The sequence below is a fragment of the Penicillium macrosclerotiorum genome (assembly GCF_028827735.1).
Source record: "Penicillium macrosclerotiorum strain IBT 26536 chromosome Unknown utg000002l_segment0_segment0, whole genome shotgun sequence".
Classification (NCBI taxonomy): Eukaryota; Fungi; Ascomycota; class Eurotiomycetes; order Eurotiales; family Aspergillaceae; genus Penicillium; species Penicillium macrosclerotiorum.
In genome coordinates, this window is record NW_026643082.1 from 683,769 (window position 1) to 698,037 (window position 14,269).

The following is a 14,269-nucleotide window of genomic DNA, read 5'->3' on the forward strand; positions in this document are numbered from 1 at the left end:
AACCTTGAAGGCAATATCCCGAAATGTCCTAGCGTCAGGGTCCGATCTTCAGGGCAGAACTGAAGATTTGCAGTGTTGGGGTGTGTTGTGATTGGCAGAAGGGGGGAGCTGAAACACACTGCGGAACCAGCTGATTGGCGTGATGTCGGATCAGAGGCTCCACTGAGACAGAATGATGCATTGTGCAAGATCCGCAGGAATTTCGTAACAAATCAGAAGAAGCGAAAAAGGGTAGTAACAATGGATGAGAATGGAGGAGCATGTCGGAAAGGGGAGGATGAGAGGAACGAGGAAAGAGGGGAAAGGAAGAGATGGAGGAAGAACGTGGGATAACAGCCCATGGGCGGTGGGAAAGGGGAAATAAGTATCTCCGAAGTATACCAAGATGGTGTCGACCTGGTGTGGACCTGGTGATGAGGATGGGGGGACACCAGAATATCAGCAAAAAAATCCCCAATCCTGGTCCACCCCAGGACCCCAGACCGATATGGGCACAAGGATCGCAGATGCTGATCCCACACACCGAGGGTCTGCATGCATCAGCAACGACGTACTAGCTGCGGGCTCCGTGGGCCTTCCTGCTCCCCAATCCCGGTCTGCCTTTTACACAGCTATGTGCAGTCTTCGATCGAAGCCTATCATGCAGGTCCCCCGGGTGACGATGGACCGCGAGGAACTGCCTCTCCACTGGGTCAACCGGCCCTCGTCAATGGCAGCAACCAGGGCTGTGAAATGAGAGGGACAACGGCGAGTGCCAGCAGTCCAGACAATCCCACTCGACCACCGGTGGGGGTTGGTTGCCACACATGTCCCCAATTGCCTGATATATACAGCTCGTCTCCCTCACTCCCACCTTCCTTCCCTCTTTGGCCCTCTTCCCCTGGCTCAAATCCTTCCAAATTTGATTTCCTTGTAGAAAACACCATTCTCTAGCGGTTCACAAAAGGAGAAGATAATCGAAAATGTGGTGGTGTTTTTGTGGTCAGCAGGATGGGTGCGCGCTGATTTCGAAGTGAAGCTATACAGCAACGCCGACGAAACCCCCTGTTTTTCCCAAACGGGGCAGGTGATCGGTTCAACTCCTGCCCTCAACCCTCCACTCGTCTTTTCTCATCCTTCTGCAATTCTGTTATTTGTGCTGAAAAAATGGCTGGACGTTGCCGAGAACGTCTTGATGAGGACGGCCCATGAATCTGGGGAAATCTGGGGAACTCCGATGCCGCCCCCCACATTCTGCCACACACTGCCGGTATATCCTCATGCTGACCTTGGCACTGGATCCACCAGTCAAGCACCGCAGCATGGGGAGCATGGTTTTTCAGGTGAGCCACTGAAATGGATCGTGATTATTACTCTCAGCTTGTCTAGCAGACCCTCTTAACATGCGACGCCGTCCTCTTGGACTGGTCATGCTTCTTTGTTTCCTCAATGCATCCTCGTACCAAAGTTTCTCGAACCCATCGTTTCCTTTTCACACAACACGCCCGGCTCCAAAACACCAGGTAAATATCCACAGCGTGACTCTGAGTTTACCATTGACCAAATCGTTTGACCCCTCTTGGTGAAGCTCCAATCCCCCGTCCTCTAGTCCGTCGGCTCTTCTTTGTGCTTGGTTAACCGGTGTATGCATATTAGATACTTCTACTTCCTCTGCGTGAGAAGGCTAAGATACACATCTCTGGAGTACCTGACTGCGAGTCATGCTTTTGAGATTTTGACATAAAAGATCTGTCGATAAGCCATAAGTGGAATACTCAAAGAACTCAGACACAGTGACTCGGAGGGCTGTCGGCGAACTCGAAGCCATCGCTCTTTGTTTCGGGCACAATTATGGAACGCTAATTATAGAAGGAAATTACCCGATACTTCGAAGTCTCTTTGTCCCGATGCGATCATGTCGGCTCCCCTAAGTCTATATGTTGCCATGGGTCTCCCTCTGAAATTTCCGATTTCTCTCTTCTTTTCATCAAGTGTTCCGTGGAAAACCGAGTTCCCAACTATTTTCACGCCTGTGAAGTCAAGCAAGATGACAGAGCCATCAAATTCCAAACATGGATCAATAGAAGCAACCCCATCGAAGCCAAAAAGGCGAACCACGCTCGCTATACCTGTGCCCACTGCAAACTCAAAGCCAACTAGAAAGAAACACAGAAAGACAAACCAGAGTGCTTCATCCTCTCAAGGGTCCAAGGCATCCACTGAGCCACCTCATCGTCGAAGAAGATCTCGGCTCCAGTCAATGAAGCGTGTGGCTCGTACAAGTTGGCCGCGTCAGACTGTACCAATCACGGACATCAGAAATGTCCCCAAAGAGTGGCAATGGAATACGGCTGAATCTGATCTAGATGAGAGGTATGTGTCTTGATTATTTTCTTGTCTCTATTCTACTGTGCAGTGTCTAATACGTATCTTCTAGTGATATCATCGGCAATATCATGCGATGTCGTGAGCGTATCAGCGATGGGATCATGCCGCAGATATTTGAAGCCCGACTAGCAAGATTTGAACGAGAAAAGGCAGATCAGGACAACATGATTCAATCGGAAGAACCAGATCTGAGTTTTGAAGTTGTTCAACGGATCAAAGATCTGGAGTTTATTGACAAGAGTCTAGTTGCAACAGGGGATAAGGACTACCAACTCGTCAATATACGAGAGATCTTGAAAGCTTACCGAAACAAGAAGCTGCTCTATGAGCAAGGCAAGGTTACCTTCTGGTCATGGGGCAAGCAGTTGTGCGAACCACAAAGATTTGACGTGAATGATTTTCTGGAAGTCAATTACCAGTACCATGGTGACAGAAGCTTCTGGGTGGAAGGAGTGAGTTTTCAACACTATATCTGGGCAACTCTTTCTAATATCCCACTTGCAAATGCAATGTTTCATACCCGGCTTCCCTAACAATATACTGAAAGTGTTACTGATTTCCAGTCTCTAGCATGATGGCTATAATCCAATCAATGCACTCTCATCAGTTTCCATTCCTGCCATTGAAATGAGAACACATAGATTCCATATGGTAGGCCTCAAAATTATAATGAATTTCTCGGAGCCTTGTAAATTAATCAAGCGATCTCCAAGATTAAGATAGCTCTCCGAATTCCTGGTTCGGAAACCTATGAAGTTCTCGACTTTCTGGATGATACCGGGTCCGACGCTCTCACAATTTTCGATGACGACTTACTCAATGTCTGTCAGATGTCAGATGCTCCATGGTTCACATGGGCTCCATCTCTGGGAAATGTGAAGGTTAGAGGTGTTGGTGGGGCTATTACGGCCAGGGCGGTTTTACTTGCGGCAGCAGTACTTGGGACAGATGGTCAGATGTTAACCAGATGGGTTTCCATCAAGTGTTTGGTCAGAGACAATGAGGACAGAAGGAACTTGCCGCAACGGCTAAGTGGCTGTTGGTGGCGATATTTATTATACAACGGTACGGCCCCGGACAACAACGGAGATTTGCATATCGCAAGTGACAAGGATGAGTTTTCAAGTCTATTCTGCGATGTCAATCATAACGAAGCAACCGGTCCCCTTATAGCATAAATACTTGATCGCTTCCAAATGTATTATTAATGGATTCAAAACTTGGTTGCCTTTCGATGAATATATTCCGACTCGTTAGTTCTGTGTATCCCTAGTTCTTGCTGGTGGAATGTCAATTTGACTTTACTGCCGACGAGTATACACGCTTCCTGGTCCTAAGAACTTCTTGAGACTGATCGAAGAAAGATCAAAATCTTCCTACATTGCTCGAGCATTCTTCAAAATTTCGTTCAAAGTGCATACTGCGCACGACTACTTTGAGTAGTATCAAATATGGATCTAGGTGATTGGCTAATGGGGCTGGTCGATCCGAGCCCCTGCAGCTTTCCATGACCAACTCTGCAGCTCAGCTTCGCTGGCGGTTGCCGTTTGTCGAAAACAGCCCCGCTCCGAGTCTTTGCGTGTTGATTTCTAACTCAAATTAAAACTCGCTGACACTTCTCATTCTCCATATTAGTGCGGGGTTAAAAGTTTCAGCCAATGCTTTCTTTTATCGGAACCATCAACTCGCGTCCTCATCAACACAGGATAAAAACATTACGATCTCCTCACAAAGTTCGCTTGTATCAAGAGGGAAGAAAAGACACGAGCGCAATCGGTACAATCTATTGATGCTCTGAAAATGATCGCTCTCCTTGTTGGATTTGCTACATTCACGGCCGCCTTTTTAATCTATCGGCTCTGTCACTGCTTATTGTTCAGCCCCCTCCGCCGAGTCCCTGGCCCAACCTCGTTTGCCTTGACAGGGGCAAGGCTGTCTTTTGAAGATTACAGAGGAACTCGTACTCGCAAAATATTTTCTTTGCACCAAAAATATGGACCTGTTGTTCGAGTCGGGCCGAACGAAATTTCATTCAACAGTCTCTCATCACTACGAGCGATCTATGGTGCCGGAAGTGGCTTTGAAAGGACCGAATTCTATAAAATGTTCGAAGCATATGGCCGAAAGAATCTCTTCTCTTTTTCATCCGTCAAAGAGCATGGGGACCGCAAAAAACTCTTTGCCCACGCTTATGCAAAATCTGTCATGCTTAAAGGAGAAAATGCAGCAATGGTGGAGCGTAAGGCTAAGTTGTATACGGACCTCTTGGGTGATGAGGACTCCGTGAACGAAATCTTTGCATCATTGCACTATTATTCTCTTGACAATATCACAGAGTTTCTCTACGGCAGGTTTGGCAAGACTTCATGTCTAGAGGGATCACAACAAGATCGGGAATTGATCATCGACATCGTTGATACTGCCCGGCGAAAGTTATCATGGTACTCGGTTCATTTCCCTGGGTTCACAAAGTGGCTTTACTCACGATCCGGAGCCCTGAGTTGTATCGCACAACATTTTTATCCTATGAAGAAGCCAACAACATATACTGGGATCAGACTCCATGCCGCGAAAGCTTGTCAGGCATTTGCTCAAGTCCCCGAAAGTGAAAAGCTCGAGGAAACATCTTTGATCGCAAAATTATGGAGGCATCATCACTCTCAGAAGGAAAATGGAATGGATGATTTAGACATCGCTTCGGAATGTGCCGATCATCTCCTTGCCGGGATTGACACCACCAGTGACACATTAATGTTTCTGATTTGGTCCCTTTCCCGACCACCACACTCAACATTCCAAGACCGGCTTGTAGAGGAGGTCCAAAAACTATCAGAAAAACAATTGGATGCAGATGGGATTCCGATGGCCCTTGAATGTGATAAGTTGCCGTACCTTGATGCAGTAATCAAGGAAGCCCTTCGACTTTATGCTCCTTTACCAGGATCCGAGCCAAGATCACTTTCCAAGGCTGTGACAATTGATGGCTTTTTGATACCTCCACATACAACGGTTTCCATCGCACCTTATACACTTCACAGAAATCCCGAGATCTTCAAAGACCCTCTTAACTTTAATCCCGATCGTTGGCTGGAGTTTTCTGAGGAGTCAATGGAGATGAAAAAGTGGTTTTGGGCATTTTCTAGTGGAGGAAGAATGTGTATCGGGATGCAGTACGCAAAAAAGTGACTAAATCCGCTGACCTTTTCACAAACTAACATCTGTAAAGCCTAGCAATGACTGAGATGACAACTCTTGTTGCGGCGGTCTATCGAAAGTACAGGACGAAAACAACACCGGCATTTGACAACGTGTCTCCTGGAATAACTGCGCGATATGAAGTTTTCTATGATGAAATGTGTCCGGGGATGCGAGTATGCTTGAACCTTTCATCTCAAATACGATTAAAAGCCTGATCAATGTATAGGAGCATGAATGTTTAATTCAATTCATTCCACAATGTCGGTAATAACAGCCAGCCGGAGCCCTCAAACTCCCACGTGAAGGCTTTCGCAAAGCCATGGTGCTAAGAACAACTTGAAATATGAAAACCAGGCTCTGTATAACCATCGCTATTCATAGTGCCTACCCCATCCCTTTGAGTCTTTCAATGGACGAGAATTTGTTTCCTATAAAGCTAGTTGGAATTTCAAATTGGAAGTACTAATATTCCTGACCTTTCAAGGGCCTCCTTCCAGTGAGCCACGGAATCTTCTTTGTCCATGATTTCCCAGAGCTGCTGAATGATTATCCATTGTCGTCTAAAATTCCCAATTTTGTAGCCCTGCACTCGTTCCCACCAATAAATCCAGGGTTTCCGATCACAAGACTCACACGCAGCAATGAAGGCAGGCCATGACATTGGGGCCGTTCTTTTCTCGCCCCCAAGATATTGATCTTTGAGATCTTCGGCAGCCTTAAGATTTGTCCAAATCTTATTTACTTCTTTTTCCATATCTGCATGGTTTTCCAGCTTAACAGTCCGGTAATAGTAAATCAAGACTGCGCTATGGAAGGCGCGAGCTTGGCAATAAGCGACTTCAACGGCTATCGCGCTGGATCCAAGTTTATGAAACTGGGCGGGATCAAGTTTCCATCGTGTGATGTCATTTTCCAGTAACTGACAAGCCTCATGAAGCTCAAGAGGCAGGCTCTTGTCTTGATGGAGAGACATGGTCTCAGCGAGGTGACAAGTTCTTTGCAGAAGATTTCCCAGAGTTGGTGTGATGCCATACATGTACTCGACGCCTGTATCATTTTCATGGAAGAATGGAGTTTCCGAACAGTGGTCTTTTTTTCTCGAAGATTGGCGATGGAGCTTGTGTGACGTGGTTCGCGCTAGGAGTGTTAAAAAATGGCAGATGCTCCGGATCTGTTGAGTTGAGCCGTCAAGAACTTTCCCATCTAGCGCTTGAAGCTGCTGGCAACCATCCAAATGAACTAAAAAATCTTCATCTTCGCCAGTCATCGTCTATGAAAATGACGTCAGTAGGAAACTTCAATTTACTTGCTTTGGGTACTTACATCAATGGTGACCAATGATAACATAGCGGTTAGGTTTATGGTATACATATTAGACTTGATGGGGCCTGTGAGCGCAGCGTTCAAAGCTTGTAGTGATTTAGCTCTGTGCTGAAGACCAAGTTTATGAAACCTTTTCGGGTCATTTGTTGCATTTCTAAGGTGGAACGCGGCCGAAGAGAGCACACTGTGAAATATCGCGGTCGAGACTTTCGACGAGGAAGAGGGAGTGTCCGCAACAGCAAGTTCAGGGCAACCTTCCAGTGCAAACTTGAAGTATGTTGTTTTCCAGGGATTGCCCGGGTGCAAGACTGGCTGGAGTAGTTCAGAAACATGGTTCATGTAGTGATACATGAGCATAGATGTATCTCTCACGGAGAATAAAGACATCGATATTTCTATAAGACGCGGCACTCTTGTTCTCAATAGCTGTGGGTTTTTCACTAATGATGTTTTGAGGAAGGCGGAAGAATATCCGGATTGTCCGTACATTGTAGCCAATATTGAATACTGATCATTATTATCAACTTGAAATATATCATCAACGGGCACTGGCCATGCCATGATATCCGAGTCAGCATGGGAGCTTTCATGTGAAATTTCGTTTTCGAATGGATATGTGTTCTCCGTGCATCCTTTGAGAATATCTGAGAAGATGGCGCCTTGTTCTTGATTTGGTATTGCCGATCCGGTAACAATACTATTTATGGTAAATTCTTCTTGAAACACACTCCTGCTGGCTTTAACCTGCGAATGAAATACAGAAAATGGTCCGAGGGTTACTGTATCTGCAGGCTGTGAAATTGTGTCCACAACAGATAACATTCGGTTAATTTCATCATCCGGCATGGATGGTGAACTAGATTGATCTTAGAGATTGGTCAGTCAATCTATAGTCTCATAATTAAGCAATATTGGGCATCCAGGGCGCACCTAGTTTCATTTGCCTTCGCCGAAGACCCTTTTGATGTTGGCTTTTCCCAGTCAACCAGCAAAGATTGACTCGATAGCCTTCGCAATCTATTCTTGCTTTTTCACACGCCGCACATCCATTCTCTTGTCGCTCGTCACATTTGACTTTGCGAGTCCTACATGTCCAGCATCTGCATGGAATTAGCATAGATATTATGCGTCGGAGAACGAATATCTTTACCCGGTAAACGTCACCGACTTCAATTTTGCCTGCCGCACTCGTGGCGCCCTCCTGACAGATACTTTTGTTGTCTGGTTCATCACTACAAGCAGAATTATTAGACGATGGGCAGTTCAATTGGAAATCACAAAAGCGGAAGATTTCTGAATTTGCCACTCAACCGGGCGATACATGGGCCTGGTCATCTGCTTCCTGTCCACTTCGAAGATAGTAACCGGGTGTCTTGAGTCTACTCTGTGCGGGGTCGGAGGAGGAATGCGGGAGAGCTGTTATTGGGGTGTAACGTATCGGTAAACAAGTATTGGTTCGGTTGAGGACCGCGGAATTGATAATAATAGAGTGGAGTTTGGAATTATTCTGACAAATAGAATGCAGAAGGTTTATCTGACGCATGGTGGGGGCACAACTGAGTTCGCATACGATAAGCCCGCCTGGAAGGTATCTTTACCAACACGAGTTTGCTTGTGACATGGTAGGAGCCAGCGACCCCTTATTTTACCCCTAGTTTTCGGCTCTTCCGGTCTACTAGAAGGTCAAACGCAGCCTCGGAAATCTGGATTTAGACATTAAAAGACATGAGTTGGGGGTTTGAATGATTTTCATTCCACTTGATTGAAATCGATGTTTCAAAGCTTTACCTATATTCCGCTGGCCGATACCGAGAATCGTTCCAGTCCCAGTTGGATGACCCCGGGAATGCGGTCATCAGTTACTTGGTCTAGGAGAGAGAAATCAATATTTCAAACAGAATTATCACAAATAATCACAAATAAGAGGTTAAATTAGCGGAAGCAAAATGGCAATTTCACCATGGATCTCTCCATTTAGAAATTTTGATCGACTATCAATTTCGTAGATTATCGCAAATTATGATTAATTCTTGAGAAGAAAGCAATTCAGCAATGATGGTGACAGGTATGTACTTTTGGGTTTTATTGTTTCTTTGCAAACAAAACAAATTATACAGAAACACAAGTTGAATCTTCAATTGCCAATTAACCCTTTCTCCCGTTGACTCCTCCAGGCATCTCTTACATGCCCTTACATTCACACACAACGTAAGCGGAACATAGGTCGACGACGTGTCCCCCGAGTGACACCCAAGTCTTTTCCGCATCGAGGGTTGCGCTCAGACGTGGCTCCTCGGTAATTGTGCAGACGGTAGTCTGCTGGAATGCAGTCAATTGAGCGCTTGATGCAAAGACAAGGCCGTTGCGTGCGACTGCGGTATGCCCCCAAAGCTCTTGGACGGGACGCTTCACTCCATCGACGGGGACGGCGACATTTGCGTTAGCGCCAGATTGATCGTTGGCAAGTTGAATGGTGGCGGTCGTTGCCCAACTAGCCTCAGTGGGAGCAGCAAGGGATCCACTGGTGAAAAGAGCAAGCGCCACTGCGCTGACATTGAGGAGATACATGCTGAGTGGTAGGTGATTTTCAATGGAAGTGTTCGATCAGAGGAGATGTAGATTGAGATGTTTGTAAGATAGGCGTGATCGGCTGAGGGAATCTTGTCCATATCCAGCTGCGATGGAGGATATAGATATATGTTTAGATTAAACTGTTTGCAGATCAACACATTCTACCCAGATAGGTTGTTTAGTTGGCAATATGTTCCTCTGCCGTCTTCGTCGAATGTTGGGGTTGGAATCCTGGACCCAGACTTCCCTTTTTTCCGCATCCAGCGGAATATACGGTAGAACTATTGTGCTTAGATAGAGGAATGCACAGCCATGTGTTATTCCTTTGAATGGAGAAAATGATATCTGTATATACCGAGTCGCCGATAGAATGAAAGGTATTATTATACGCTAGAATCTTCTTTCTTGAACGTAAGCTCAAAAGTCATTGTTGCATGTTTTTTTCAAGTCAGGAGCGAAATAGTTTAATGAGATTCATAGACTTTGATGTCAAAATCTTAGTCTTTTCGCTTGCATAAAACATAAACGCACCCGCCACTTGTTGACTCCTGTCACTACCCGCCAAAAATGTCTGGGCTCGGAAATATAATTCGAACACGTCTTGATACCCAGCCACCAGACAAACAAATTTCAGGTTCTGCCATGTTTTCCCATGCCTTTCTCGTGGCTGGGTGGAATGAGGCATGTCCGAATACGGTAAAGGAATGCCGATTGCGGAATGCAAGCCGGAGAGTACAAGGTCGATCTACGGAAAGAAAAAGGAAATTCCCCTATGCCAAGCCTCTCACATTCTTGATCCCGGCCCAGGCGATGCCGATACATTTTCTCCAGATGGAATACTAGCAGCCCAATCAATATAGAGTAACTGGTGTTCTACTTCACAGCTCAAAGGAAAGGTTCTTTACATGAACAGCACTTGAGCAAGCTTCTTGGCGTTTTTGGTGGCTTATAGCAGCAAAATTTTGAACAAACGCCACCGAGTGTACTCATTTGAATAGCCCATTTACGCATCAATGACTGACTGCTTCTCAGGAATGATCTACTGGTTGTGAAAGTCTTGTGGACGTTCTGTTAAAAAAGCCGGCCGCGGGTGATGACTTGAGATTACCGAAAAAAAATATTACAGACGTGGGTAAAATCGTAGTATATTGAAACAAGCACGGAATTGCATACGGTCAATGAGGTCTTAAAACAATGAGTTTGAACTAGAATCAGGATTATTTTGTCGATATCCGCGCACGCACACGCTTCTTTGGGTATATTAGACGATTCGGTCAGCAACAATATTTTCCAACGATGAAGCCAAAATCTAGATGCCACAAAAGAGAACATTGGTGGAATTCAAAACCCACGTCTAGACAGTAATTTCAGTAAGTCCCATGGCATGAAAGTATGAAATCAGATCCTGAGCAATGTAGGCTTCTCGGATCTGGCCTGTGCAATCGTCCAAAACCAAAAAGTCGGTACCATTGTAAGTAACAGCTGCACCTGCCTTCAATGGTCTATATTTTGTTAGCAAGATGAAATATGAAAGAAGAAAAAGTCTGCTTAGGATCAGACTATGAACAACTCACGTGGGGAAGAGCGTGAAGTTGGCACCCAGGATCCCATTCATTTTCCATCGAACGGCCATTGCGTCATCATTTGCTACAAATTGAATAGGAGTAAATGAATACTCCTTCCACCCATTCCGAGACTTCTTGACAAAGGCAGTAAATTCATCTCGGTTTGTCACACGAGTCAAAGTACTTCCATTTCCAGTAGAGGAAGGAAAGCGGTCAGAGAAGACGACCATGTCCGGATGGAAGGTCGTATTAATGAGCGAAAATTTTCCACCCCAAACGGCAAGATAATTGTTCAGAATATGCTGATGGTAGACCTTGGTGGTGATATCGTCTCTGCAGGAGCATTGACTTGCCAATGTAGATGGAACGGCAAGTAGAGAGAGTGCAAAGGACAAAAACGCCGTTTTGAGCTGCATTTTGGCAATCTTCAAGAGAAATATAGAGCGAAGGTCAAGAAGGAGATGTTCTGGAGAGATTGAAGTCTATAGCTGTGAGAATTTTGAGGACCCTACGATCTTTTTATACCTAACCAATTGGTGACTCAATACATGCTGAGCTATTACACCGCTGAAGGCGAAGTATAATCTTGGATCCAGTTTCCAGATCTAACAAAGCTAAAGTCTGACCTTTCTACTTCGAACCTAAATTTCGGCTATTACAATGGTCTTGTTGGGGCTGAAACGCGAATGCATGGGGATTTTCGCCCCCAAATATGAGCCTCGCTATGTAGCCAAATTAGCCAACTGCAGCCCGCGCAGAATGCTCCCGTTTGAGCCTAGTCAAGTGGGGACTCTCATTTGGTACAGTTGCTGGGAGTAAGCACCGAAGATGACATCTGCAACTTCCTGTGAAAATTCCATCACGGCAGCTTTCTCGGTCCACTTCATGCTATAGTGACCGCAAATCTGTACTTCCAGTATATTTTCTGAAACAGGTTCTGTGAAGAGATTCGCGGAGCGTATAAGTTAAACTCAGCATTCGCTGCCTCCAGGTTGCCGATGGTTGGTGTTCCGGGGCGATCCAAAGGTTGCCGTACCTGCAAGCGACGCAAGAAGGGCGTGAGTTCCAATGCTGATAGGTTATATACCTGTTTTTATTGCAAATTATGCTGACTAAATTAGTAGTGTGACCTACAGAAACCTTCCTGTGGCCAATGTAGGAAAGCCTGCATCCCATGCGAGGGCTACTCGGCAAATCTAGCCATCCATCAATATTATACGCTGGAGCAGCAGTTGGAATCCTCCCAGGATCGCAGACCTCGAAATAAAGATATCACCATAATCCAGAAACCCACAAATCTACCCCCAAAATATCACATGAAACTATGCGCATCAGCCGATCCCATCGCTTCTGGAAATTTTGTTCGCGCGGCTTGCGAGTTTGGGATCGAGGATGGATTCTGGAATCATTATCTGCCTAACGGTCAATTTGCTTTAGCCTTTGACAGCACCGAGCGAATTCTCGGCGGCTCTATCTGTACCGTCCGAGACCTTGTCCCTAAGAGCAAGCTCCTTCGCGCTGCTCTGGGAGCGATAGCGATCCGGGCGACCGCGAATAAAGATGACTCCCTTCATTGGATGAAAGATGAAGGAACAAGGCTCCATATGACTGCCATTCAGCAACTGGGTAAAGCATTGACTTTCCGTGAAAAGCCGAGCCTAGAACTTCTCAGTGCAGCCCGAGTGTTCAGTTTCCACGAGGTATTGTAGCTGATCCTTTCTTTTTGTGGTTATAATAGCGAGATTACACGGTAAAGCCGCTTACTTATGTGATTAAATATAATTAGGCAATATACGGAAGTGACTGGGGGAACCGAATAACTCAATATAAGAGTTGGAGAATTCATAACTCGGGAGACCTTGCCCTCATTGTCTCTAAGCCACCATCATTCTATGCAACTGGACCAGCACATAGGCTTTTTGTCGATGGCCGTCTTGTTCAAGTATGTTGTTCTGCCACTTGGAATTGAGGGGTGTCTAACATATTCTAGGCGATATGTGCTGTTCTTTCACGAAAGAAGTCTGTTTTGAGCGAACCAGAATGGATGACTGCCCCCTGGAGATATCACAAAAAGACCTCCAAGGACTATATATTAGATGTTCTCTTGGAAATACCTTCTCTATACCAGAAAATCGATGCCTTGAACTCGAAAGATTCCGAGGCTGACGTAACATTGCAGCAGCTCAAGCAAACCTCTTCCGAAATCATGCAAAAACTACAACGATGGGACTCAAAATTTTCCATTCCGGTCTCGAGACGTGCAGATTGGCAGCATCCTGACTCAGTAACCACAGACGAGATTGTGAACGCGCACATTATGACACAGTTCTGGGCCATCAGCATGATCGCTCACGATGCATACCTTCAAGTTCCTACGAACAGCCCGGATGATTTAGATGTTGATCTGGATTATTGTTGTGCAAACATTGTCCATTGCATTCCTTTGTTTATGCATTCGTCCACGGGTATTTTTCGTCAGCATCTTATGCCATTCCCAGCAGCAAGAGCAATTTTTCACCTCAGTTCGACACCATCAGAACGATTGAATATTGAGAGAGCTTATATAGCCTCGATATGTGATAGCCCGGTATTCGCCACAACTCGCCATCTTCTTTCAAGTATCAATCCATCAATCTTCGATGATTTGAAGAAGGCCCATGAGGACGTGGGAATTCCAAGAAATGGCATGTCATAATGAATCTGGGATATGAAAAAAGTGTTGATAACAGAGATTAAGATATAGATACGAGATAGATTGGATATGCATTCTGTCCAGAATACGTGTATTTTGTTAAACACAATATTGTGGAGAGTAATTTGGACAACTTATTTATTTTGAGAAATTGAATTCCAAAAATCATTACAGACTGCCGAAATATATGTTAACCAATCAGATCAGCTACATCTTTGGATTTGGCAATATAGTAAACTTGGGACATTTATCTGCGGTCTGCATTGCAGGCCCTGCAGGACTTACTATAACGCTGCGATCCCGTGCCTTGTGCAAGCTCGAACGCCGGAAAAGGTCATGTAAGTGGCCAGTGGTTGAAATTAACGCTCTATGGAAAGTCTATCATCGGGGCAAGAGCGATAAGAACTCGGCTGCAAAGTAGGATATTCGTTTTGCAGGTCAAACATACCTTCTACTTCTTTGAATACAGCAGTTGGGCAGTTATTATCGACATTAGATAATAGTGAAAGGATATGAATAGATCTTCATTCAGTTTGATATGAAGAAAGAGGCT

At 45.3% G+C, this 14,269-nt stretch overlaps 8 protein-coding genes across 8 annotated transcripts; 4 read left to right on the top strand and 4 right to left on the bottom strand.

Moving 5' to 3' along the window:
• Positions 1 to 385: 385 nt before the first annotated feature.
• On the top strand, positions 386 to 736 carry N7462_001418 (uncharacterized protein; the record flags this gene model as incomplete). The annotated part of the gene is made up of 1 exon (XM_057073144.1): positions 386 to 736. One exon carries the CDS (start codon positions 386 to 388, stop codon positions 734 to 736), a length of 351 nt encoding a protein of 116 aa, XP_056936785.1.
• A 1,503-nt stretch (positions 737 to 2,239) lies between these two features.
• N7462_001419 (uncharacterized protein) lies at positions 2,240 to 3,545 on the top strand (the record flags this gene model as incomplete). Its single annotated transcript, XM_057073145.1, has 3 exons — positions 2,240 to 2,352; positions 2,417 to 2,819; positions 3,081 to 3,545. The coding sequence occupies 3 exons, from the start codon at positions 2,240 to 2,242 to the stop codon at positions 3,543 to 3,545; spliced, it is 981 nt and encodes a 326-aa protein (XP_056936786.1).
• A 622-nt stretch (positions 3,546 to 4,167) lies between these two features.
• On the top strand, positions 4,168 to 5,780 carry N7462_001420 (cytochrome P450; the record flags this gene model as incomplete). The annotated part of the gene is made up of 2 exons (XM_057073146.1): positions 4,168 to 5,537; positions 5,594 to 5,780. 2 exons carry the CDS (start codon positions 4,168 to 4,170, stop codon positions 5,778 to 5,780), a joined length of 1,557 nt encoding a protein of 518 aa, XP_056936787.1.
• A 233-nt stretch (positions 5,781 to 6,013) lies between these two features.
• On the bottom strand, positions 6,014 to 7,734 carry N7462_001421 (fungal specific transcription factor domain-containing protein; the record flags this gene model as incomplete). Its single annotated transcript, XM_057073147.1, has 2 exons — positions 6,014 to 6,835; positions 6,889 to 7,734. The coding sequence occupies 2 exons, from the start codon at positions 7,732 to 7,734 to the stop codon at positions 6,014 to 6,016; spliced, it is 1,668 nt and encodes a 555-aa protein (XP_056936788.1).
• A 55-nt stretch (positions 7,735 to 7,789) lies between these two features.
• N7462_001422 (Zn(II)2Cys6 transcription factor domain-containing protein) lies at positions 7,790 to 8,118 on the bottom strand (the record flags this gene model as incomplete). The annotated part of the gene is made up of 2 exons (XM_057073148.1): positions 7,790 to 7,988; positions 8,039 to 8,118. 2 exons carry the CDS (start codon positions 8,116 to 8,118, stop codon positions 7,790 to 7,792), a joined length of 279 nt encoding a protein of 92 aa, XP_056936789.1.
• A 951-nt stretch (positions 8,119 to 9,069) lies between these two features.
• N7462_001423 (uncharacterized protein) lies at positions 9,070 to 9,456 on the bottom strand (the record flags this gene model as incomplete). The annotated part of the gene is made up of 1 exon (XM_057073149.1): positions 9,070 to 9,456. The coding sequence occupies one exon, from the start codon at positions 9,454 to 9,456 to the stop codon at positions 9,070 to 9,072; it is 387 nt and encodes a 128-aa protein (XP_056936790.1).
• Positions 9,457 to 10,813: 1,357 nt separating this feature from the next.
• N7462_001424 (nuclear transport factor 2 family protein) lies at positions 10,814 to 11,440 on the bottom strand (the record flags this gene model as incomplete). The annotated part of the gene is made up of 2 exons (XM_057073150.1): positions 10,814 to 10,961; positions 11,034 to 11,440. The coding sequence occupies 2 exons, from the start codon at positions 11,438 to 11,440 to the stop codon at positions 10,814 to 10,816; spliced, it is 555 nt and encodes a 184-aa protein (XP_056936791.1).
• A 900-nt stretch (positions 11,441 to 12,340) lies between these two features.
• Positions 12,341 to 13,719, top strand: N7462_001425 (uncharacterized protein; the record flags this gene model as incomplete). The annotated part of the gene is made up of 3 exons (XM_057073151.1): positions 12,341 to 12,724; positions 12,811 to 12,966; positions 13,015 to 13,719. 3 exons carry the CDS (start codon positions 12,341 to 12,343, stop codon positions 13,717 to 13,719), a joined length of 1,245 nt encoding a protein of 414 aa, XP_056936792.1.
• Positions 13,720 to 14,269: the final 550 nt, after the last annotated feature.